The 24,489-nt window shown below is 49.4% G+C and overlaps 3 protein-coding genes across 7 annotated transcripts in view; 1 reads left to right on the top strand and 2 right to left on the bottom strand.

The window, feature by feature from the left end:
- Nucleotides 1-8,515, top strand: part of USP34 (ubiquitin specific peptidase 34) — a 206,754-nt gene extending 198,239 nt beyond the window's left edge. For all 5 annotated transcript variants that reach the window (XM_058667856.1, XM_058667855.1, XM_058667852.1 and 2 more), the window contains 5 exons: nt 4,089-4,168; nt 5,778-5,918; nt 6,010-6,153; nt 7,035-7,194; nt 7,363-8,515. In XM_058667856.1, the coding sequence (XP_058523839.1) occupies nt 4,089-4,168; nt 5,778-5,918; nt 6,010-6,153; nt 7,035-7,194; nt 7,363-7,964 (1,127 nt within the window). In that variant the 3' untranslated portion in view covers nt 7,965-8,515. The remainder of the gene's footprint in view (nt 1-4,088; nt 4,169-5,777; nt 5,919-6,009; nt 6,154-7,034; nt 7,195-7,362) is intronic.
- On the bottom strand, nt 8,510-18,329 carry LOC101523102 (activator of 90 kDa heat shock protein ATPase homolog 2). The gene is made up of 9 exons (XM_012925505.2): nt 18,174-18,329; nt 17,114-17,304; nt 15,305-15,390; nt 12,550-12,664; nt 11,650-11,738; nt 11,037-11,147; nt 9,961-10,062; nt 9,416-9,467; nt 8,510-9,300 (listed from the first exon to the last, which is right to left on the bottom strand). Exons 1-9 carry the CDS (start codon nt 18,251-18,253, stop codon nt 9,128-9,130), a joined length of 999 nt encoding a protein of 332 aa, XP_012780959.1. The 5' UTR covers nt 18,254-18,329; the 3' UTR covers nt 8,510-9,127.
- Nucleotides 18,330-21,725: 3,396 nt separating this feature from the next.
- Nucleotides 21,726-23,971, bottom strand: C8H2orf74 (chromosome 8 C2orf74 homolog). Its single transcript, XM_058667414.1, has 4 exons — nt 23,491-23,971; nt 23,160-23,273; nt 22,898-23,066; nt 21,726-22,129 (listed from the first exon to the last, which is right to left on the bottom strand). Exons 1-4 carry the CDS (start codon nt 23,583-23,585, stop codon nt 21,956-21,958), a joined length of 552 nt encoding a protein of 183 aa, XP_058523397.1. The 5' UTR covers nt 23,586-23,971; the 3' UTR covers nt 21,726-21,955.
- Between the last annotated feature and the right edge of the window lie 518 nt (nt 23,972-24,489).

The following is a 24,489-nucleotide window of genomic DNA, read 5'->3' as shown; positions in this document are numbered from 1 at the left end:
GATTTGGAGGTTGGAGGTCTGAGATTGGCAGGTGTGTTGGTAATGAAGTACCGTAAGAGATGGTAAATGACTTGTGTGTGAGTGCTAGACAGGAAACCAGAGACTGAGGAACCAGGCTTGCTCTCCCTTGCACTAACAGCTCCCAGCAACTAACCACCTCACTTTAGAGGCTGCCTCTTGCAGGCTGCACCAGTAGTTAAGCCTTTGGGGAGCACACTTCAGGGATAAGGATAGACTCGGCCGGGCTGTGTACCTGGCTCATGGCATTTGGTAAAAGTGTAAAACCTGCCAGTGGCAGTGATCAGGTGATAGGACATCTTCAGGAATGCTAGTGCAGTCTTGCCCCCATGTAAGAAGAAGGACTTAGAAATAAACATACTGACCTTAGGAACAGCTCCTGGGGATTCAGTTCATAGGATTTCTACCAAGTTACGGAAGGAGCTGCGCTGCTTGAACTGCTTTGATCACCTAGTGTATATTGTACCCTTTGGGCAGCTGACTTGTTGCCAGCACACGTCCTTTCAGGGAAAGGATAAGTACCGCCCAGCGCGTGCTGGGTCACCTCTCATGAGCTGTATGCTCACATCTCTGCTGCCTGTCTTCAGTGCTCCCTATCCACAGGTTTACAGAATTTTCTATAATGTTGGAAGTCATCTGTGTACCACAGTCTGGGATATAATTCAAGTGTTGAGAACTTCACATGTGATGAAAGAACTGAAAAATTTTATGTTAAAATAAGACTAGCATTAGTAGAACACTCAGTATTTTGTTTAATTGGGATGCTGTAGCTTGCAACGGGAGGATTAGTTAATTGTATGCTCCCATCTGCAACACCAACATTCAAGATATAAGCACCAGTTTGAATGTGAGCTACATTTATAAAGGAACAACCATTTATCTGTCGGGTTTTGTTTTTGTTTAACTAAGAGGTAAAATTTAGATGATGTGCCCACCCCCTTCCACTTAAAGCAGTTTGGAAGAAAAAGAGACTGGAGTTCTGAGGGGAAATTTCTGATTACCAACAGGAACGTTCTGAGCCAGGAATGCAGCCTGGGCTTCTCAGATGAGAGTATAGCAGACAGGATGCTCATTTGCACTTTACAGTGAGTGCAAACTAAACAGCCCAAATGTCTGTCAGTAGAACTTAGTTTTATATAAACTTGAATAAAATAGAACAGTCCTTCAGCTACATTAAAAAAAATGGGAAACAGTAGGTAGATACCTGGAAACTGTGGGGGCGGGAATCACACTTAATACACATACTGAGATCTGTTAAAGAGCTCTAAGGTTCGATTTACTTGGAACGGCCATGCTTTCGTTCTGTAATTGGAAAAGCAATTTTAATATTAAAAAAAAAATGGTAAGTACAGCAAACTCTAATTGTACCAGTTTTTTGGGTATCATAGCTCATGTGCCAAAACAACAATAATAAGCTTAAGATAAACCTCCAGGTTTCAGTCATCATTTAGTTAAGGAGTTCATTTAATACAGCAAAATAGGAAATCTTATCACCTTTATTTACCAGTGGTTTTAAATTTTTATTAAGATCTATTATTTTTCTTAATTTACTTGAAAGTGAGAGTGAGAGTTAGAGAAAAATGTTCTGTCCACCTATTGACTCCCCAGGTGCCCACAGCAGCTGGCACTGCAGCAGACCAGAGCAGGAGTGTAGAGCCGCTTCCAGGCCTGCACATGGGTAAAAGGCATTTCCCAGGCACAGTAGCAGGGAGATAGATTGGGAAGTGGTAGCTGTGAATTGAACAGATGCCTGTATGGGATGCTTGCATTGCTGGCAGAAGCCTAACGTGCCGCACCACAGTGCAAGCCCCAAAGGTTTAGCGCTCTTTCTCAGAAGCTGCCTTGGGGTGAGTAAATTTCAGACCAGGCTGGAGCCAGTTTCTGGTCGATCATAATCCAGGATTTATCAGCCCACCAAAAGTAAATGCAATTATGCTAGTCTAATACATAGTACTCATATATTTAAGAGACATTCATAATCCTAAAGTTAGTTACCAGTGGAAGGATCTGAATATTCCATGGTTTGGCTTCAGATTCTTTTCAGTAACCTACTTGAGAGACTGGATTAACAAACAGCAGGTTGCCAAATGGGTATGAAGTCAGAACAGACAAAATAAGGCAAATGAAAAAAGTGGTGGTATTGTGCTAAATTTTAGTCTCCAATCTTTTTTTTTCTTTAAAGATTTATTTATTTTATTACAGTCAGATATACAGAGAGGAGGAGAGACAGAGAGGAAGATCTTCCATCCGATGATTCACTCCCCAAGTGAGCTGCAACGGCTGGTGCTATGCTAATCCGAAACCGGGAACCAGGAACCTCTTCCGGGTCTCCCATGCAGGTGCAGGGTCCCAATACATTGGGCCGTCCTCGACTGCTTTCCCAGGCCACAAGCAGGGAGCTGAATGGGAAGTGGAGCTGCCGGGATTAGAACCGGCGCCCATATGGGATCCCGGGGCGTTCAAGGCGAGGACTTTAGCTGCTAGGCCATGCCGCCGGGCCCTAGTCTCCAATCTTACAGGAGAGCATTAGTCATGGCTTTTATCCAGTGTTTAAGGCCACTCCTCCCCTTGTAACATCTGCTTGGGTCTAGACATGTCTATTAAACACTAGACATTCATAACAATTTGGACAGAAAAAAAATGGTACCTAGTAAAGATGCATGTGAAACTTTTTTTCTCATTAAAATTTATGGGGAATACAAAATAATCTGGAAAACTCTTAACACTTAAGGTATCTAGCATTTTCTATAGTGTGAGGTATTACTTGTGAGAAAAATTGTATTTAGAATTGTTTTGTATCTATTCTGTCATGGATGGGAATAGGTCAGGGTGATGCATGCTTTGAGAATGCTCAAGTAGAGGGACAGAGAAAGATAAGTGATACATAAGCCCCTGTGTTTTAGGAATGTGCATTCTGTGTACTGGGGCTAAGCTGAGCCATGCGCCTGAGAATTCTAGTGAGTATACTTCCCTTTGCCTTGCACCCAGGAAGTAAGACCTCCTCACAAGATGTGCAGTGTGTTGTTAGGGGTTTTGGCCTCTAACTTGAATCCAGCAGGCAGGGGGTTCAGCATTCCCGGTACTTTGTAAGAGGCTAGGGAAAAAACCAAAAACCTGAAACTGTTCCTGTGAGAGGATAGCAGTAGCATCTGAAGGAGGTGTGGCTCCGAGAGGGATTGGGCTGGGCTGTAGGAGGTGTGTTCAGCCCACCACAGGACTGCCCGGGGCTTTCTAAATGTACTAGAGGGTCCAGCAGAGTACATCTGTGTTAGTAAATATTATTCTTGCTGTATTATGAGCTAGTATACCACATTAATGGTTTCCTATCAGTCCCTCTAACTGAATCTAAGAAAAAATACTAACTAAAAATAGGGCAAATGATAAGCATATGTGAAGAAAATCATGAAGATGATAGATAAATGGCTGAAGTTTGGGTAAACAGTGAACCTGGAAAAGATTATGGGCTTTCAAATCTGACAAATCTGGAGTGGCCTCATAACCATGTTGCTTCCTAACTTGGGATGAACCTGAGTATATTTCCTCTCTGAATATAACTTCATGGTGTCAAGGGATGGGGGGCGTGGGGGAGAAGGTCGGGCTCAGATATGTACTAAAGTCGTTGGGAAATGTGTCAGAAATAGCTGACATTGTAGGTTTCAGGACTGATAAGTCAGCAAAAGCCTTCATTTTCAGCTAGACCTCTCGAAGACTAGCTGTTCTATGAAGATGTTCTATGCACAGTGATAACCTTAATAAAGGAGAGCCATGGAGGCACCTGCAGTGACTGGTTTTCCAAGAATGTTTTAATATTCTAAAAGGAAGAAGGGGTTGAAGTTACTTCTGGTGCTCCTTGGATTGGGAGTTTGGGGACATAAATTTGGTGAAAGTAGTGCATTCTAATTATTTCCCTGGCTAAAACTTTGGAATGAGTGCTTCCCCTACAAGTGTGGGTTTTTTTTGATGCAGAAAATACGCATAGTTATGACCAGAAATAGTTATAAAACTGTATCTTCCGTTTAACGCTACAGTATGCTTTATAACCTGTCCTGATTTTTTTTTTTTAATATTAGGTGTCCTAGTTGCCTATGAAGGTTTACCGCTGCATCTTGCACTGTTCCCCAAACTTTGGACTGAGTTATGCCAGACTCAGGTAAACAAATTAACAGATAGTTTTGGTCAATAACGGAGTATGTTTAGAATCTTCATAGGTAAAATAGAACAAATAGAAATGCTATCAAACATTAGCATCTACTTCCAAGGGTTTTTCTTTCAGTAGACTTGTATCAGAGTATATTTCAAGTTTGTTCCTAACTGGATTGCTCACCTATAGGTCAGGGCTACTAGTTGTGAGAGAAATGTAGGGAGAGGTTTTGGGGGATAGGTGGCTTGTGCTGCTTCTGGCTCTTGTCTCCTCCTGTGTGGCAGAAGTGAAGCAGGAGGGCAGCCATCTTTTCCCAACCTGTCGTTTTCCATTGTCTTCTCCTCAATGGTTTCATTGAGTACAGGAAGACGACCCCTCTATATTCAGTGTCTTAGAGCCAGATCCTTAAACTAATGGACAAATAATGTTGCCTCAGTTGTCAAGGGCCAACAGGGTGGGGGGCAAAACTAGATTGGAACTCTTGGATTACACATGAAGAATCCCCTACTCCTGTTATGTTCTGAGAAAATGGTTTTCTCCAGAATGAATCTGCCTTTCCCCAGAGCAGTTAGTCTTCCCTGAGTACAAGCTAAGCCCCCATTCTAGTTTCTGAAGTACCGAGAATCTAGGCCAGCTGCCTAGCAAGCAACGTGCTGTGTGTATTCTCCCAGAGGGTGCTGGAGCTTTGTCTTCTCAATCTGAACTGCTCTGGCAGAGACCTTAGGAAACACCTCAGCCACAGCACCTGTTGGTTTACTACACCAGGGATCTTTAAAGGCATTGAAATTGATCTTATTCACCTCTCAGGTCACGGGGGATCATTGAGAAAGGATCTACTGGGCATTTTGAGCCTAGTGGTCATCTCTAGTAAAGTGGAACCGATCTCTGCTTTCACCCCTCTGCTGTTGGTCACCAGGACATTTTCCTGGCATTGAGTGCTTGATTCCAATTTCTTACATGATCCTAAGCAATTTACTATGCTTGTTAACTCTAATGAGCTATTTAATACACACATGTACGTAGTATGTAAAAATTTTGTTTAAAACGTTTTCATATAATTTATAATTGAAGCACACATACAATGCTAAGGAGTTTGCTTATGGCCACCATGGCCATGCAAAAACAGGAAAATGCATTTTAGCAAACTTCTGTACATTAGGACTCACTAGTTCTGGGAGAGGTAATAAGGAAAAGAGCTGTGCTGTTCCCCTTCTCCCCCTAAGTATTCCAGGAGATCAAAGTACCGCTGGTTTTACGCTCATAAGGTTTAACCCATTTAAAGAAGTCTTATCTGTGTTTTCTGTTGTACACGAATCCCCTAGAAAACGTTCTCATCTTTGTCTGACTGCTGTACTTTTTCCAATCCTGGGACAGAAAGCTGCTATTTCTGAGATTCATCTGTGTTCAGTCCTGCTACTGTGTCTTTCCCCACACCCACCTACAAGGTCCAAATTAATAGCAGCATCTCAGTGTACTGAGGACATTTGCTAAAACCAAAAGTTGCATTAGCTGAGTTAGAAGTGGCTTTTCAGCCAAACTTGAAGCTCCACTATATACAGTGTGGTAAGTCCCAGCTGCTTCAGTCTTCATTCATTTGTACCACTTCTCCCCACTTCAGTCCGCCATGTCAAAAAACTGCATCAAGCTTTTGTGTGAAGATCCTGTTTTTGCAGAATATATAAAATGTATCTTAATGGATGAAAGAACTTTTCTAAACAACAACATTGTCTACACATTCATGACACATTTCCTTCTCAAGGTACGTAACACCTGTCGCACTTCCTTAAGCTTGGTAAATGCTTGTGCTTTCATTGTCTTGTGCTTTGAGAATGTTTTCAATCTTTTTTCAGGTTCAAAGTCAAGTGTTTTCTGAAGCAAACTGTGCCAATTTGATCAGCACCCTTATTACAAACTTGATCAGTCAGTACCAAAATCTACAGTCTGATTTTACCAACCGGGTTGAAATTTCCAAAGCAAGTGCTTCTTTAAATGGGGTAAGACTGCAAAGATGCGGGCAGGTACTTAAATACCCCTGAAACCACATCTGTATTTGGCTTTCATGCTTTTAACTATACAGGCTTCTACAAACTTCTATGTAAGTAGCACACATTTTCTCATGTTCGAAAGCATGAGCTAATTAAGTGCTAGTGGTAACAGTCCCGATTTCTGTGTTTGGAAATTGGGTCTGATATTGCTGTTACTGACCATACATGATGAACAGTCAGATCAGAGGCCCTACACTAGGACCTTCACTGCCTTCCATAGCTCCTATGGTGGCCATTTAACCAACACATTCTGGAAATATATGTTCAAACCCTGTTTGGTAGCAGCCTCTAGGATGAGCACCATCACCAACAGAACAGATCATGAGCAAGAAGAGCATTTGTGACACCCACCAGAAGCTATTTTCTGTAAGACCTATGTTTTTCATGAAATCATTCAAGGTTTTTAAGATACAATATGTAGGGCTTGGCAGCATGGCCTAGTGGCTAAGGTCCTCGCCTTGATCCCATATGGCTGCTGGTTCTAATCCCAGCAGCTCCACTTCCTCTCTCTCTCTCCTCCTCTCAGTATATCTGACTTTGTAATAAAAATAAATCTTTAAAAAAAAAGATACAATATGTAAGTGCCTAAGTGCTCATTTCTTTACATTTCCATAAAGTACTTTGAGTCTTCACTCTGGCTTACTTGCATGAACATAAAACAGCAATGTTAGTGATCTCACACTGACTTGTACAGCAGCAGTATCCCAGTTGGCTTGTTAGTTCTGGCATTCTAAAAATGCTGGAGAAATTGGGCAGGATGCTTAATTTGAAAATAGTTGTGTCAGAATGATGGCTGTCGAGTTTGCAGTGTTCCCATATGGGTTTTGTAGGACCTGCGGGCACTTGCCCTGCTCCTGTCGGTGCACACACCCAGGCAATTGCACCCCGCGCTCATCCCCACGCTGCACGAGCTGCTGAGCAAATGCAGGACATGTCTGCAACAGAGGAACTCACTCCAAGAGCAAGAAGCCAAAGAAAGAAAAACTAAAGGTTAATTTTATGGATTACTGTTACCCTTTGGAGGGTGGGGTACAGGCAGATTGCACCTCCTAACCCTAAATACCCAAAGCTCCATTAGCTCCCCCCCCCGGCCCCCTTCCCCAACATGATCTTAAGGAGCCCTTTCAGAGAAGTCCCCACTGTGCTGCTTGTTTTTAGATGACGAAGGGGCCACTCCTGTCAAAAGAAGGCGCGTTAGCAGTGATGAGGAGCACACCGTGGACAGCTGCGTGGGTGACATGAAAACAGAAAGCAGGGAGGTCCTGACCCCCACTAGCACTTCAGACAACGAGACAAGAGACTCTTCAATTATCGACCCTGGAACCGAGCAAGATCTTCCTTCCCCTGAAACCAGTTCTGTTAAAGAATACAGGATGGAAGTTCCCTCTTCGTTTTCAGAAGATGCGTCAAACAGCAGGTCACAGCATGCAGAGGGCCAGGCCAGCCAGGGTCAATTTGAAGACTGTAAAGAATTCAAAGAGCTCCACTGTTCCAAAGATCCCGCCCTACCTGAGGAAGAGTCCGAGTTCCCGTCTACTTCCATCTCCGCTGTTCTGTCTGACTTGGCTGACCTGAGGAGCTGTGATGATCAAGCTCTGCCCTCCCAGGACCCTGAGGCGGCTCTCAGCTGTGGCCATTCCAGAGGACTTCTCAGTCACATGCAGCAACAGGACATCTTAGATACCCTGTGCAGGACCATTGAATCTACCATCCATGTGGTTACAAGGCTGTCTAGCAAAGGAAACCAAGCTGCTTCTTGACATTAGATGTAGCATGTCTCCTTTTAAGACCCCCCCAACTTCCCAATGCTGTTTGTATAAGTTTTGCTTATTCGTTTTTGTGCTTCAATTTGTCCAGTGCTCTCTGCTTGAATGGCAAGATAGATTTATAGGCTTAATCCTTGGTCAGGCGGAACTCCAGATGGAAAACCTTGCATCTTCAGTATACTTTCTAAAGGGCAATCAGATAATGGATGTTTCATGTAATTAAGAGTTCACTGTAGCTTTCATTTAATACAGCTGTCCGAGAGTAACAGGGTTCCCTGGCCCTGAATGATGTAATTTAAACTTACAGCATTTTTACTGTGTATAATATGGTGTCCTCTGTGCCAGTTTTGTACCTTATAATAGAGGCAGATTGCCTCCGATCGCTGTGGTTCTTATTATCAAAATTAAGTTTACTTGTATACGGAAAAACCACAAGAAATTTGATTCTGTAAAGAATCCTCTTTAGCTGTGGCCTGGCAGTATATAAATGGTGCTTTATTTAACAGAATACCTGTGGAGGAAATAAAGCACACTTGATGTAAAAATAATTGTTTTATTTTTATTGACATGACTGATTGCTATTCTGTGCACTTAATTAAAACTGATTGTGATGACTTTTCATTTGTTTACATATGTTGCTTCAGTCTTCTCAGAGGAAGGTAATGAGAAAACTGGAGGGGGAAGCATTGGTCCACTGATCTATTTCATGACAAGTCCAAAAATAGTCACTTACCCCACTGACTCCTCAGTCCTGTCCACCCCAGGGTGCGTAACTGCTGCAGGGCTGCCCCAGCAGTACAGCCAGCTGGCCCTCACATCAACATGCCACTGTTTCACTAACGAAGAGCTATACACCTTACACACCCTAAAGTAAAATAAAAAATAAAGGAACAGTATCAACATGCCAATTTTCTGTCTCCTTGAAGTTAACCTACAGCCGGAAGCAGGCTTGCCACTGTGCTCGGGGAGGGGTTTGCTGCTGGGGAGGAAGGTGAGGTTCCCGCCACCTCAGTTGCAGCACACTGCTGCACACTGCCTGCAGGGCCCCGACGCTACGTAGGTTCATGGGTTTCATCCAATATAAAGTAAGTTAAAAAGGAAGAGGTAAAGCTGATAGGACACTGTTCTGCTTACAAAAGTGCCCTCCTACAAGGTCGTCAACCATGCAGGGTGGCCAGCTGCAGTAAACCTTTTATTTCTTCAAAATGCTGCTTCTCCCAACAGAACTTCATGTTCTCTTCCTTACAGACAGGAACTCCTTTACAGTCCAATTGCAGTTCTGTTTGCCCCAGAACAGGCACAAAACTCAGGGCAACTGTTGCATAGTGTTCTGGAAGAAAAATAAGAAACATCACTGTACTACAAATAGGGAAGCACAGACAACACTTGCAGAACCCCCAGGTCTGCTGGTGGTGGCCTTTACAGACAGGATGCCAGTCACATACCTTCTGGCCAGTTCCTACATCTCCATTTCATGATGATCTTTTTATTTGTTAACTGGAAATGAATGAGAAATGCCACTGAAAATCTTAAAATAGCATCTACAGTGAAACACCCTTTCATTAAAACCTGCAAAATACTAGAATAACCAACCAACCACATATGGTCCCACTTTTCTTCACAGAACCATTGAGTCAAAAATGCTTTACTGCAAACATGTTTCATGACCGTATTAACACCAGTGACAGGGTAACAACATCTGGTGACCACAGCACAGCTCGTGCCCAGGGTGAGGCAACTGACCCAGCCAATCCGGCTGCACAGCTAGTGGCAGACTCGTGCTGATAAACGCCTGTTACTTCCAAAGTCAAGCATCTACAGCTCCGTCTATCATTTCTTACTACAAACACTACTCAAACATTGTTTTTAAATATACAGTTGTTATGACTATGAGCTCAGCTAAAAACCCAAAGCACTTAAAAAAAGGATGAGGCAGTGTTAACCAAAGGGGCTACTCCCAGTGTATCACTTTGAACCCCAACTTACTTACCAGTTCTACGTATTCACCAGTGATGTTCCCATCAAACATTTGGAATTTACCTCCCTTTTCAGCTTCTAATACAGCAGAAGATTTAGAAAACTTTTGCACCAACTAACAAAGCAAAAAAAACAGTGAGCATGTTATTTCCAGCATGTTACCTCTTTCTTACTCTAAATGGAAATAATGTTATCACTGTAGTTGGGTTTTGTTCTTTTTAATGCTGCATGAAAGCTTTTGCTTACAGAAAGTAAAATACAAAAGCTGGGCCCAGCTCCATAGCCTAGTGGCTAAAGTCTTTGCCTTGCATGCACCAGGATCCATATGGGCACTGGTTCTAATCCTGGGGGCCTGCTTCCCATCCAGCTCCTGCTTGTGGCCTGGGAGAGCAGTTGGACAACCCAAAGCCTTGGGACCCTGCACCCATGTGGGAGACCCAGAAGAGACTCTGAGCTGGCTTTAGATTGGTGCAGCTCCAGCCATTGCGGCTCACTTGGGGAGTGAATCATTGCACGGAAGATTCTCTGGCTCTCCTCCTCTCTGTATATCTGACTTTCCAATGAAAATAAATCTTTAGGGCCTGGCACCGTGGCCTAGCAGCTAAAGTCCTCGCCTTGAACGCCCCGGGATCCCATATGGGCGCCGGTTCTAATCCCGGCAGCTCCACTTCCCATCCAGCTCCCTGCTTGTGGCCTGGGAAAGCAGTCGAGGACGGCCCAAAGCCTTGGGATCCTGCACCTGCATGGGAGACCTGGAAGAGCTCCTGGCTCCTGGCTTCTGGCTTTGGATCGGCGCAGCACCGGCCATTGTGCTCACTTGGGGAGTGAATCATCGGATGGAAGAGCTTCCTCTCTGGCTCTCCTGCTTTCTGTATATCTGACTTTGTAATGAAAATAAAATCTTTTAAAAAAAAAAAAGCTGCCTCCTCCACCCCACACCGGCTACACAGTCCCCAAATTTGCCCTCATCTCCTCAAAAAACATCCTCAGCCTTTTCCATTCTCACCATTCAGGCCTTTGCAACAAAAACAGCTGCAAGGGAACCCAGAATGCAGCCCCTACTGAGGCGCCCCATCGGGAGGTGCTTACTTCCTTCACAGTGAAGATGCTGTACAGCTGCTCCACGGATGTGTCAAACCGTTCTGTCAGGCGCAGCGCAGCAGTGGGGATCCTGACTCCCAGCGCCGCTGGGGACGGAGCCTGGACCGCAGGAGAGCAGAAGGTCACACCAGAGAGGCATTTGCCTGGGGTTTCTCATCAGACACAAAAACGTCCTCAGGTGCCTGCTACCCCTCCCGACACTAGGACAGGACAGTAGCACGCGACGCCCTGATGGCACCAGCATGGGCAGAGAGCTCACTGATGCCAGGAGCTGGCAGCTGGACCCCTTCCCATGCTACACCTGGACACTCCAAGATGAGTGCACTTGAGGCTATGGAGGGTCTGATACCAAGTCTGCCCCCAGGACAGGCACTGACCAGAGGGCAGCAGGGACACCTCGCCACCTGCTGCATGGTCTGCTGCCTACAGTGTTGCACGACAAGGCTGGCAACACCAGCCCATGTGTCAAGAACCAGAGCCTCAGGGCGCCATTCCCACAATACACCAGGCTCCCCAAGGTGCGTGCTGATGACCACGCACCCCAGCCTGGTTATCAGAAGGCTGCCGGGTGAGGCACCCACTGCCCAACCAAAGGTCACACCTGCATGGCATCCTCACTCAGTTTCCTTTGAACTGTCAACTCCTGGGTCGCCATAGCCTTGGTTGGTAGAATCATCCCCAATGTGAATTCTGCAAAGCAGCACAGGAAATGCTTTCTAAGAACACGGTAGAAAACCCCAAACAGAACAGAAGAAAAGAACTGGTATTCATGAAAAGCATTCCTACAGCATTCTGTGAATTTCAAGACCATCCCACATTTCACAAAGTCACTGATGACACAGGTTCCATGGCCATCAGTTCCTTAAGTCTTCCTTTTTCAAATGTTTTGCTTTTTATCAAGTTCTTAAAAAGTAGCAAGATTTTCAGATGTTATTCAAACAGCTGAGCTGTAGGTAACTGGATATCTGAGATCCAGACACCTGCTTGTTGGGTCAGAGCCCGAGCTCACAGCACTCAGCCTGGCAGCTGGCTGCCACTAGGTGGCCCCACCCCACCGCTGCACCCTGCCGGCCACTTGGCCTGGGCTGGGAGCACCCCGACGGAGAGCAGACAACACTAACCTCAACCTCACTTCTAGGTGTGTCTCAACTCTCACCTGCATACATTTGCCCCACTGAGGCTTCACAAGCACTGACTACTCCCAGGCACTGGATAAAGCCGTAAAAGACTAGCTCACCTTGGTCACAGGGCAGACCCTGAACAGGCAATCACACAGACAATGGGGTGCCTCACCCCCCAGGGCTACCTGTGAGCCTGCTGCAAGTGCAGACGCCGCCTCATCTGGAACCAGCTCCTACCTTTGGCTCTACCATCGAGCCTGCACTGAGAGTCAGCTCTGGAGCCCTGGGCGTCCAGGGATTAACCCAGGGAACCCAGACCTCGGCACAGCTCGCCCTGGGTGGACATGAGATGAGTCCTCAGCCCCAGGGGCCACCCTTACCAGTCTTCAGTGCCTTCAGGTACTCTCCAAGGGCCTCCCTGACCTTGGCGGTGCCCGCAGTTCTCATGAGATCTTTCAAGACATCCCCATCTCCTTTCTTTTTACTCACATTCACCTACACACAGGAAAAAACAACATAAACCTAAGGAAAAACCGGCCTGAGGTATTGTTACAACATAGAGCCATACACAGAACCAGGATGGCACTGAAGGGAAGCGAGGTACACCTGCGGCAGCTCCTCCCACATTCAGGGGATACAAGGGTTTTTAATCGAGGATCCATGACAGAGGTGGTAGCCAACCCTGAAGGGATTTGACAGAATGTCAATCCCTGAGGACCAACAAAATGGCATACAGGCTAAGCCGCCTTCTCCGGTGCTGGCATCCCACACGGGCAACAGCTTGTGTACCAGCTACTTGTGTCCTGGCCCTAGCCCTTTGGAACCCTGGCTGAGGCTGGCGGATCCCACCCAAATGCCTGTGCCCGAGTAGGCTTGGCGGCCCCCAGGCACTCCCCAACGGCATTTTGTCTTAGGAGAAGGTTGCCTGTGTTTTCTTATTTCCAGGGACCTCCTGGCTCCCCGCAGCACGCTGCCCTGCCTGGGCAGCCCCGGACACGAAGACCACTGCTATGCCCAGGCCAAGCCTCTACACATAGAATTCTCTGCCAAAGACAAGTGCAGGGGGCAGTGGTGTCTCCGTGGCTGGTGCTGGGCCCTGGCCTGCTCACTCAGGTTCCATGCCCTGGCCCGCACTGGGCCTGTGCTCACTGCTGCACTCTTGGGTCACCGCCCATGCCACCCATTGCTGGCTGCCTTCTGACAGCGATGGGACTGGGAAACAGGGCTGGAGTCCATCCCTGGCTGCCCAGAGAGCACTTCCTCTTGCCTGATAACACCCAGCTTTATGTAAATATCCTCCCACTGCCCTGAGGGAGCTGGGCAGGGTGGTCCTAGCCAGGGTTGCCCCCTTGCTCTCCGGTTCTGTTAAACTGAATTGCAGATGAATTAAAAGGTTTTCTCATTAAAAAAAAAAAAGTGGCAGTAGATACCTGATCCACTCCTTGGACCCTGCACCCACATGGGAGACCCACAGGCAGCTCTTAGCTGTGCCTTGGCTTTGCGGCCATCCGGGAAGTGAAATCTGTGCCTCCTGTCTCAGTTCTAACACTGGCTTTCAGATAAAAGTTTTCTAAAGTGAACTCCTTGGGACCTCATGATGGCCCAACGGCCTAATCCTCCCGCCTACCAGGGCCAGCATCCCACGTGGGCACTGGTTCACATCCCAGCTGCTCCACTTCAATCCACCTCCCTGCCTATGGCCTGGGAAAGCAGTGGAGGATGGACCAAGTGCTTGGGAACCTGTACCTGTGTGGGAGAGCAAGAAGCTCCTGGCTCCAATTTGCTCAGCTTGGCCCACTGCAGCCATTTGGGAAATAAATCAGTGGATAGAAGATCTTACTGTCTCCTAAGTCTACCTTTCCAATAAAAATAAGTCAATCTTTTAAAAAATAAACTGGAAGATAAATAAAAACAAAACCCCTGATCTACATACAGGATCCTGTGCATATGAATCCCATTGCTGAGGTGGTCCCTGGCTTCTATCAGGGCCAGCAGCTACCTGGGCTCGCCCGTGCCCCTTGAACCCTCAGAACAGCCCTCACACGCAAGAATCAGGTCTGGGATGACCTCAAAGCTTCCTTGGGGAACCCTCCAACTGAACTGCTGATCTCAGAACCCCAACCATGAAGAGAAGTGCAGGTTCCATGGTCTGACCAAGGAGTGCAAGTGTCAAAGCTGAACCTCCTCAGAGGCTCAGACAGAGCAGTGGATATCATACCCAGGTGCACATGGAGGATATGGCAGTCCATCAGAACCTGCAGAAGGCACCTGGTACCACAACTGAGGACAGAGGACAGAGGACAGAACAGATCAACTACCCAGCCACGCATTGGCAGTTAAGATCTGGGCAAACGGAGACTCTAAGGTGGACTGTGTCAACCAGTGGATTTCATCGTGCTTGGAATGGACTCGGAATATGCCCCATGTCGGGGACCTGGGATGAGTGGGAGGCTTGGTGGGGCTTCTCCTTTTATCTCTCCCCTTACCCCAGATACAGAAAAAAAAATAATAATGTAGAAAAAAGAAAAAAGAGGCAGAGCCTGAATACCAGGGGAAAAAAACAACAGGGCTGGTCTCCATAGAGGTGTGCTGTGTGACTCCACACATGCGAGGGCTCTCATAACTTGGGACCAAAACAGGGACAAAGCTGAATCACTTCTTATACATAGGGTTACATAAAATACATTAAATTTATTTTCCCCTCTTTCTTGTAGCACTAATGTGGCCTCCAGAGAATTACAAAACAGTTGGCATTACTTTTATGCTGATCAGCACTGGCCTTGCATCCCAAAGCCCCTGATTTCTGAACACCCAGCCCTGGACAAAGGGGGAGGCGGAGGGAAGACAGGTGCAGGCTGGGGCACAGGGGTCCCCGCGGCCTGGCCAGCTGCCCTGCGGGGGACCAGCCCCGAGCATCTATTCACCTAAACCCTTCCTCACAAACCCAATCAGCCCAAGGGCCCCTCTTCAGACCCCGGGGCCACTGCTGCCAGGGCTGGCAACCACTGGGGGAGAACAGAGCCAGCAGGCTGTCCACACACATCGCAGGCCCCCGCTCACCTGAGCTGCCCCACTCAGCAGCCACGCACCCCAGAACCCGCCACCTGCATTTGTTAAAGGAAACATCACGGGTACCTCTGTGTCCTCAACTTCATTCTCTTCAGAAAGGCTGGGTATCTCGATCAACCCCTTGTGCTTGGCGCCAGATTCTTTAACTGTACCTAAAAAAGCAAACAGCCAGGGAAGTAACTGCACACACACACACACACACACACACACAACACACACAACCCAGCCACACTCAACGCTCTCTGCTGCCTCACAGGATAACCGGCTGCCTTGAAGGGGAAGAGGGTCACACAGGCACAAAGGATTCTGCAGACAGAGCGCAGGCTGTGGCGTGGAGAGTGAGGCAAGCCCTTGCCCCGACTCCAGACCGTGCCTAGCTCTTAACTCATGAGGCTGTCTGTGGGCCAAAAGACATGAGACTAAGGCCAAAGGCTCCTCAAGGCCTTGGTCCCTGAAACTGGGGGAGGTGGCAAGAGAGTCCGCCAAAACTCCACGGACAGGGCTCCTGGGGTCCTGTCCTAGCAAAGTGGGCTGTGCTGATGCTTGCTGCATGTTGCAGGGCCTCAGGCAGCCCCTAAGAGCAGGAGACCGGAGCTGAGGCCACAGCCTAGGGCTCCAGGGGGGCGACCCATCCCCTGCACTTGTCCCTTGTCCCCAGAACCCCAGGAAGCACAGTCTATCTGACTAGCAGCCAGGCATCACAGGAGACAGGCAGCCAGAAGACCCACAAGTGGCAACAGAACCGCCCATGGGATAATCAAGGGACAAACACCACGCAGCAGACCTACATGAGGCAATACTGTGTGGCCACATGGCGGCACTCAGAACCCTGGGGACAAAGCAGACGGTGGGGAAGGCCACGTGCTGATGCTCTGTGTACAGGGTCTCAGCAAGAGTGCTGACAGGGTCAAGGTGGGGCTGAAGCGTGGTGGAGCAGGGAGCAACCAGAATACACCAGAAACCATGGATAGCATCTTTAAACAGAAGCACCACAGGCATAGGAATTTTCTCATAAAACTGTGGTTATATACAACACAATGTCCTTGGGGCCGGTGCAGCAGCATCGCAGCTTGAACCTGTTTGCAGGGCTGACATCCCATACAGGCACTGGTCCATGTCCTGGCAGCTCCACTGCCCATCCAGCTCCCCATTTGTGGCCTGGGAAAGCAGGCAAGCAGCGGATGGGTCAAGTCTTTCTGACCCTGCACCTGCATGGGGGACTGCGAAGGCTCACCACAGCTGGGGCCAGAGGACATTCGGCAATAGCCATTGTGGCCCATGTAGGGAGTCAATTAACAGATGGAAGATATCTGTGTCTTTCTAACTCTGCCTTCCAAATAAAAATAAACCTTTTAAAAAATTAACAGTGGAAACGAGGAGGCCAGGATACATAACACCAGAGCTCCACAAAGTTCAAGGAAAAAATGCAATTAGAAAGGGCAATCTGTGCGAATATTCAGCTTGCTGGTGCAGGCACTCACATCCCACAGAACACTGAGGGAGCCCAGCTGTGGCCAGGACGGACATCTGAGCACAGGTCAGTACACACGAGCTGTCTTCAATAATCTTTGGAAAAGATGTGTATTTGTGGTGCAGAAAATGTTGAAGTTTCACGATGGGCAAACCAAATACAAGATTTGCAAAAGGTCACAGCAAAACAGGCTTAGGAGAGGAAGCACGTTTTCCACCAGCCTTGTGGGAGATGAGAAAACAGAGCTGCACAGTTCACAGGATGGAGATGTGAGAGCCTGAAGGAGGTGGCCACTGGCAGGTGTTCCCAAGTGGTGGCAGCGAAGGGTCCTGCGGAGAGTCCCCTCCAAGCTACCTGTGCTCGGTGCTAGGCCCCCACCCACAGCTCTGCAAACACTGCCTTACCTCTCCAGCCCAGCTTGATGTTCCACTCATAGAAGAAGATGAGCTTTCCCTTGCGGTTGCTGCACGAAGCCTCGCCTTCCACCTGCTTCAGCTCACAGAGCTCGGCTCGGCCGGCCTCGTTCTCCACCGCGATCCCCACCAGCAATTCCCGCAGTTTCCCTCGGGACCAGGCAGTGGCATCACGCTCCGTCCTGCCAGGGACCAGGGAAGGCCACAAGGGGTGAGTGGCAGCTCCGGGCCGAAACCAGCTGCCCCGCTGGGCGCCAAGGGTCCCCACTCCCGCCCCCCTGCCCACGCCCCCAGGCCGGGCCGGCAGCTCGCTCCTGGGGCCGTTATTCCCCACAACGTCGAGCGCGCTTTTGTCTGAAAACCTCCGGCCAGGTCGAAGAGGGCCCAGCCCCGGCACAGGATGGGCAGCACCTGGGCCCTACGCGGCCGCTCAGAAGCTTCCATCGCGGCCCCGACCAGTTACCCAGCTCCCCCACCCCCACCCAGGCCCCTTCCCGAAGATCCCGTCCGAGGACCCGCAGGCCGCTGGACGCTTGTCAGGGCCCTGTCCATGGTGCCAGGGCCTGGCAAGTGCCCACCCCCCTGCCCCCGCTCGCCGTCCGGGCCTCGCTCTGCCCTGGGGACCTGTCCGGCACCGCCTCGGTGGCCCGGAAGGCTCACGACAGCTGGGGCCGGAGGACATCCCGTCCCGCTCCGGCGGCAGCCGCGGGTCCACGCTCCCGGGAGAAAGCCAAAGGCGCGCGGCCGACCCGGCTCGCCGGAGGCCCGCGGGACGAGCCCCGAGAGGAGCCCCCACTGCTGCCCGCGGCGCACAGCCGACGCAGGGCCCCGCACTTGGCCGCTCCCTTTCCCGCTCGCAGCAGGGCGGACTCGTGGCCTCTGACCGCCGGCGCCCAAAGGTGGCCGCTCCCAAGTCGCTCTCGCGGCCCGCGCAACTCTGGGAGGCGGCGCCGGCGAGCCCCCGGGGCCCGGGAGGCGCCCAGCGAGGCCCGCGTCCTCCCCCAAGGGCGCCGCGCTCGCCCAGGAAGGCCCGCGGGCCGCGCGCCCGCACCAGTGCCAGTTGTTCACGTTGGTCCCGTCCTCCCGCTCCTCCACGATCCAGCGTGGATCCCCGTGGCCCCATTTGGCCATGGCGGCGCCGCCTCGGGCCCACTCAGGGCAGCCCGCGGCAGCTGGGGCGCAGCGCCGGCTGCAGCGGATCGGGTGTTTCCGGCCGCCCAGCCCGGGAGCGGCGCGTTCGCCAGGCCCAGAAAGTACCAGAAATCCCCGCCCCCAGCCCCGCCCCGTCCTGCCCGCCCGCCCGCTCCGCCTCGCCGCTGCCGAGCGCAAAGAGGCGGCCGCCGCAGGGGCCTGAGGCCGCCGGGCGGCTCCGGGCGGGCTCTTCGCGCCTGGCTGTCGGCGAGGCCGTGCGCGGCTCACGCGGGCCTTCCTCACGCCGTGCGGCCGCTGTAGGCCGGGGGCAGCCGTGAACCTGGCGCGCGGGGTGAAGGCAAGTGCGCTGGGCATCGCCCTTCCTCTTCGCCAAGCGAGAGTTTATCCACGGGTTCTCGCCAGGTCGTTCGCCCTGCCATTCCCAGGCCGGCAAGCACCGAGAGCCTGGTTATCTCAGCAGTGTTTACACGGTGTTAGGCTCGTGGTGATCTTTTGGCGGTGACAAGCCCGTGTTCTCCCAGCCGAACACACTTTGCAGTTGTTAACTGGGTAGTACTGCGTCCTTTTGCGATCCCACCTCCTAGCTACACCTGCCGCAGCTGATTGGAGATTGTTAGGTACACGTGGCTGTTTATTTAGCGGGGAAGGTGGGTAGAAGCATGGTTGGGACCTGGTCTTTTGCCTCTGGTCTGTGCGTGTCCGTGAAATTACAGTAGGCGGTTTGGGTGCATCAACCAAGGCTTGCCGTGCCCGCATCTGTCACAGCGCAGGTTCTGAGTCCTGGCTGCTCCGCTTCTGGTACAGCTTCCTATATATGTGCCTGAGAAAGCAGCGGAGGATGGCTCAAGTGGTTGGGCCCGGTTCCCATGTGGGACACCTGGGGAAATCTGCCTCCTGGCTCTGCAGCCTTCTGCGGGAGTGAATCAGCAGATGAAAGATCTCTCTCTCTCCCTTTTAATTCTGCCTTTCAAGTAAATTTTCAATTAAGTTGCCCTAAAGTATGTTAACAGTGATTTCACAATGAGCGTTATCAGTATTATTAAAATATTTGTTTTGGAAAAAAAAAAACTGAGTTGATAGGTAAGAGAAAAGATATGCATGCAGGCCCAAGGTATCACCCTCCTCTTATAATTACAGAATTCCTCCTGGAACAATCTGGTGCGTGAGCCTCTTGACCAAATGACTGCACACAGCATCACCACCAGTGCCAGAAGAGAGGGGTGTACTGGCTTGTACATATTACATCCGTGTGATGTACTAACCCAAAAAGCCCCAGCTGAATCTAAGCAGGAGGAAACAGAAAAAACAAATTGAGGATCCGGTGCGTTGGCCTAGCGGCTAGTCCTCACATTGCATGTGTTGGTAACCCCTTCTGGGTGCCAGTTCTAGTCCTGCTTCCCATCCATCTGGTGTGGGAAAGCAGTCAGGAATGGCCCAAAGACTTGGGACCCCGCACCTGCATGAGAGACTCGGAAGAGACTCTGGGCTCCTGCTTCAGATGGGCACAGCTCCAGTCGCTGCGGCTGCTTGGGGAGTGAATCAATGGACAGAAGATCTTCCTCTCTGTATATCTACTTTCTGATAAGAAAAAATCTAAAAAAAAAAATTGAGGGAAATTCTGCAAAACAAGGGTGTGCTGAATAATTTAAATAAAATGAAATAAAATAAAATTAGGAATGGCAAATGACTGAAGAGATGCAACTACTAAATGCAGGGCAAGATTCTAAGATTGGCACCTCCAGCCAAAGCAGTTTAAAGTGATAGAATGGGGGGGGTTCTCAAAGCACTGCAGGCAGTATGCTAGTTTCAAAGGAGAATGTTCCAGTTCTTTGGAGATGCATGTGGTAACGTTTAAGGGCAAAGTATTATGGTGTCTGCAATGATCTTCAACTGATGAAAGGAAAGCAGAAAAGAAGTGGGGCAAATGTTGACACTGACTGCTCAGTAATGAATTTCAGGTTGTATTGCACCATTCTTACCAGTCTGATAAATTTGAATTGTTCTCAATATAAAACTTTGGACAGGCAGAGCAGGTGTTGAGCCTCCCAGTTAAAATGCCTAAATCCGGGCCCGGCGGCGTGGCCTAGCGGCTAAAGTCCTCACCTTGAACGCCCCGGGATCCCATAAGGGCGCCGGTTCTAATCCCAGCAGCTCCACTTCCCATCTAGCTCCCTGCTTGTGGCCTGGGAAAGCAGTCGAGGACGGCCCAATGCTTTGAGACCCTGCACCCGTGTGGGAGACCTGGAAGAGGTTCCTGGTTCCCGGCATCGGATTGGCGCAGTACCGGCCCGTTGCGGCTCACTTGGGGAGTGAATCATCGGACAGAAGATCTTCCTCTCTATCTCTTCTCCTCTCTCTGTACATCTGACTTTGTAATAAAAATAAATCTTAAAAAAAATGCCTAAATTGGGCTTGGCAGCGTGGCCTAGTGGCTAAGGTCCTCGCCTTGATCCCATATGGCTGCTGGTTCTAATCCCGGCAGCTCCACTTCCTCTCTATCTCTCCTCCTCTCAGTATACCTGACTTTGTAATAAAAATAAAATAAATCTAAAAAAAAAAAATGCCTAAATCCCATATCCGAGTGCCTAGATTTGATTCTCAGCTCATTTTCTGCTTCCCACTAATAATACCTGGGGAGACAGTGGAGCTTTATTTGAAAGAGTTACAGAGAGAGATCATAACTAGTTCATTCCTAGAAGGGCCATAATGGACAGCAATTGGCCAGGCTGGAGCCAGGAGCCCGGAGCTCCATCTGGGTCTCCCATGTGGGTGCAGGGGGCCACATACTTGGACCTAGCCCACTGCTTTCTCACTTAACACTTCGGTGAATTCCTTCTGCCTCCTCACAGCGGACAGGATCCAGTCCACAGATACTTGGTCCCAGCAGAAGATACCAGCACATCAGCTTTAGCCAGTGACTTTCTGAGGAACCGTCTCAACTATTCAGCACATGAGTTGAGTATCCCCACCATTCACGTCGGTGTCCTGGGTCCCTAAACCGCACGCCACACAGCCATTCCATGTTTCACCAATGTCTGTTGCAGTGGTTTAGATCATACTGTGCCAATATCCTGGTTTCTCTTCAGACTGTATAAATCTTTCACCTTTTGCTAGATCATACTGTGCCAGCTTTTGCTGATGTATGCCATGTGGGCAAACAACATTCAGCCACTGAAATTACCCAAAGTTCGAGTGTTCTGCTACTGGTAACTCAGGATTTTCCACATCTGTCAAAAACGCTATCAGTGTGACGGGTCTTAGGACTGGATTCAACAGGGGTTTTGTAACGCAAGACCCCAATCCTGATACCTAAGTTTCCATCAGGACGGCCGCAACATGATGTGGTCACAAATGCCTGGATCAGGGTACCTGCTTCAAAGGTGCCCCTGGCATGCAACCTAACAGACATCTGTACAGATGCAAAAGGCTTCCTTCACAAATGACAACAGTGTTTGAGAGAATTTTAAGGACGTTTAATACTTTTTTAAAAACCATATTCAAGTTCTGAGTATTTTAACTTACAGAATTTTGCACGCAGCCAACTTGTTTCTGTACAAAGGTAAAAGACCATGCGTGTGGGGTGAGTCCTGCTATTCTGATAGTTCAGTACCACTTTGTACCTTCAGCCAGCCCACAGTTGGTTAAAGGTCACGCTGCTTTCCCTCTCGGCCAGGGCTGGCCTCATTTTCTCTCCTTGTGTTCTCGTGTGTAGCTTCGAGGGGCAGGGTATTCGTTCCCAAGATCCACAACAATCACCTCCCTAGAGAATGTCACGCCTTTTAAAGGCCTTTTGTTATTGTCCAAAACTGAAGGTGTCCTGTTGATGGATGCGTGTGTTTTCTGAAAATCCTCACCCTGCAAGAGAACAGGACAACTTTACAAAAGATCAACTTGCAACCCTCACATACCCTGCTTATCAAACTATGAGCCATGTGTACATGACAAAAGATGACCAATAAAGGCTAATGGCATAAGAAAGCAGTGACAACCCATCACAAACACAGTTTCACATGTTGCTGGCTGTCAAAGCCCACAGTGACATTCTCCAATGCCCTCGGACACGGGGTGCTACCCTCCATGTGCAACTGTCAAACCCCATGGCCACCTGACCCCTGCGCCTGGACAGGCAGGGCACAGCCACATGATGCTGGCAGGGGGAGGGGTTTGTATGAGTTGTTCCTGGTGGGAATCCCTCGGCATGACGCTCAGCAGGCCCTGGCAATGGCCATGAACAGCTGAAGGAGAAGCCTGTGACAGGAACAGGCACCTGGGGTGTGCCCCATGCTCAGCCTTCGTGAGAAGGAGTAGTTTACTTTAACATCTCATTTATAACCTGGCAGTATTGGAAGCCCAGATGATCCCCAAAGTCTCATATAAGGTCTGTGATCCTGGGGACACCGAAAACCAAAACCAAGGATGACTCAACTAAGAAAAACCCGAATGTCAGAATGTAGAACAAGCAAGTTTCCAGGCTCAGGTTAACCACCTGAGCTGACAAGCCAAGAATAGTTCCAACAACCAGCAGAGCCTGGGCAGGCAGGCTGCAACTACAGAGCAAGCACACCTTACTTTCCGCTCACACATGAAGCTCTGCCTGATCCTGAGAGTGGAAAAGCTCCTCACCTCCTGGTTGGTTTCTTCAGCATTCTCGGGACCTTTCATTCTATCCTCTTCCTCTGCCTCCATATCATCTCTGTTCTCAAGGGATGCATTCACCACTTCCTTGCTCCGTCTCTGGACAAGAATGCCAGGCCTCGGAGGTGCATTCAGATTCACCACCTGCCTCAGGATCCTGGGAAATCAATCTGGGGTCACACACACAGCACGTGGCCCAGGCACCAGCATCCCACACCGTGACTTCCGGGGCAGCTGAGGATACACTCACTTTTCTTGGTTTCCTGGGGGGTTAACCTCAGCATTAGCAACTGGACAATCTTGCCCTCCATCACCATCTGTACATGGGCCTTTTTCTGTCTCTTCCTGTTTCTTGCTTTGGAAACTGAAAATGAACGAGCAGACAGCATTCATGGGAATTTGGGTAGACTTGGGGTTCAGGGATTTCCCTCTTAAACAGGAGCTTGATTAGCATATCTGAACTGGAAAGAGGCACTAGCTATGGCATTATTCCTTGTCCCACTTCACACTGTTATATTATTTCTAGATGTTTGCAGCTGGGCCTTGAAACCCAATCCCAATTCATCAGTGTGGGTTTATACCATTTATATAGAAAAACCACCAGTAAAAGGAGGATGCAAATGAGGCAAATCAGAAGCAAGATGGAGAAAGAGAAGGCCGTGGTTTCAAAGCTCATAGGGTTAGCTAGAAGACTTGTCCACTCCCACAGTCACCCAGAATGTCCAAATATTCTTCTCCAGTTCCGTTCGAGTGTGGTTCCCTTGTTCCTTTTAAGTTTTCTAGAAAGAGAACAAGCAAAGCCTGTGTTCACTGTGGCTCCTTTGGTCAGCTTGGCTTTACCACGGACGCTCTGCAGCTCCCAGTGCAGTTAACTCACACCAGCTAATTTCTCTCCATAAATGCAGAGGGGGGTGAGGTGGCCAGAGGGGAGACTGAGCTGGGACACGTGTGATCACACAGCTCACCTCCCCTCGCCCCAAAAACCATCAAAATCCAGAGAAGGGAGGAATCGAGCAGCTGGAGCCGGGCCTGCCTCCCCATTCTCCTCTGGGCCAGTGACATCACAGAACCTTGGAACTGCCAGGTGGAAGACAGAGTGCCTCCCACTGGGGCCAGCCAGCACAGGAGGCAGGAGCAGCTCAGCAGCTCAGTGCTGTCCCTAGGCCTGCCACCCCTTTCCCACCTGCTGATAGACCTTTCTTCCCAGCCTCCAGAGAGCAGCGTCCCTCCCCCGGGCTCAATGCTTTCCTTGCCTTGTTTGCAGACCGTGAACAACTGATCTATTTCCTTCTTACAAAGTGCCTCTTGAACACGCTGAGATCAGCCCCCTCTCAAGGGTGCATCCCAGGCTGACCCATCTCCCTGGACCGACTTCCTAAGCACATAAGCCAATTGGCAGGTCTCACAGCCGAGGCTGAGGGGGCAGGATTGGGATGAAGATGATCAGAGTGAGGGTGGTCCCTGCCCTGCCCAACCTAACTTCAGGAAACAGTGAGTGATGCTCAGAGCAAGGAGCCAGAGGGTGGGACTGGGCTTTTCTGAGAAGAAAAATGGGTGTAATCGCGAACAGTACCTGCTGC

This window comes from Ochotona princeps, chromosome 8 (assembly GCF_030435755.1).
Source record: "Ochotona princeps isolate mOchPri1 chromosome 8, mOchPri1.hap1, whole genome shotgun sequence".
Classification (NCBI taxonomy): domain Eukaryota; kingdom Metazoa; phylum Chordata; class Mammalia; order Lagomorpha; family Ochotonidae; genus Ochotona; species Ochotona princeps.
The sequence above is the reverse complement of the archived record's forward strand: the minus strand, read 5'-3'. Positions and strand labels throughout refer to the sequence as shown.

Coding starts and splice junctions, on each gene's coding strand:
- LOC101523102 (XM_012925505.2), bottom strand. CDS start 18,253: ATGGCCAAATGGGGCCACGGGGATCCACGCTGGATCGTGGAGGAGCGG. Junction 15,391..17,113: donor CATCAAGCTGGGCTGGAGAG/GTAAGGCAGTGT, acceptor TTGCTTTTTTAG/GTACAGTTAAAGAATCTGGC. Junction 12,665..15,304: donor ATGAAGTTGAGGACACAGAG/GTACCCGTGATG, acceptor TCCTGTGTGTAG/GTGAATGTGAGTAAAAAGAA.
- C8H2orf74 (XM_058667414.1), bottom strand. CDS start 23,585: ATGAGCTTTGAAACCACGGCCTTCTCTTTCTCCATCTTGCTTCTGATT. Junction 23,274..23,490: donor GTGGTTTTTCTATATAAATG/GTATAAACCCAC, acceptor GTTCATTTTCAG/TTTCCAAAGCAAGAAACAGG. Junction 23,067..23,159: donor CCCCCAGGAAACCAAGAAAA/GTGAGTGTATCC, acceptor TTGATTTCCCAG/GATCCTGAGGCAGGTGGTGA.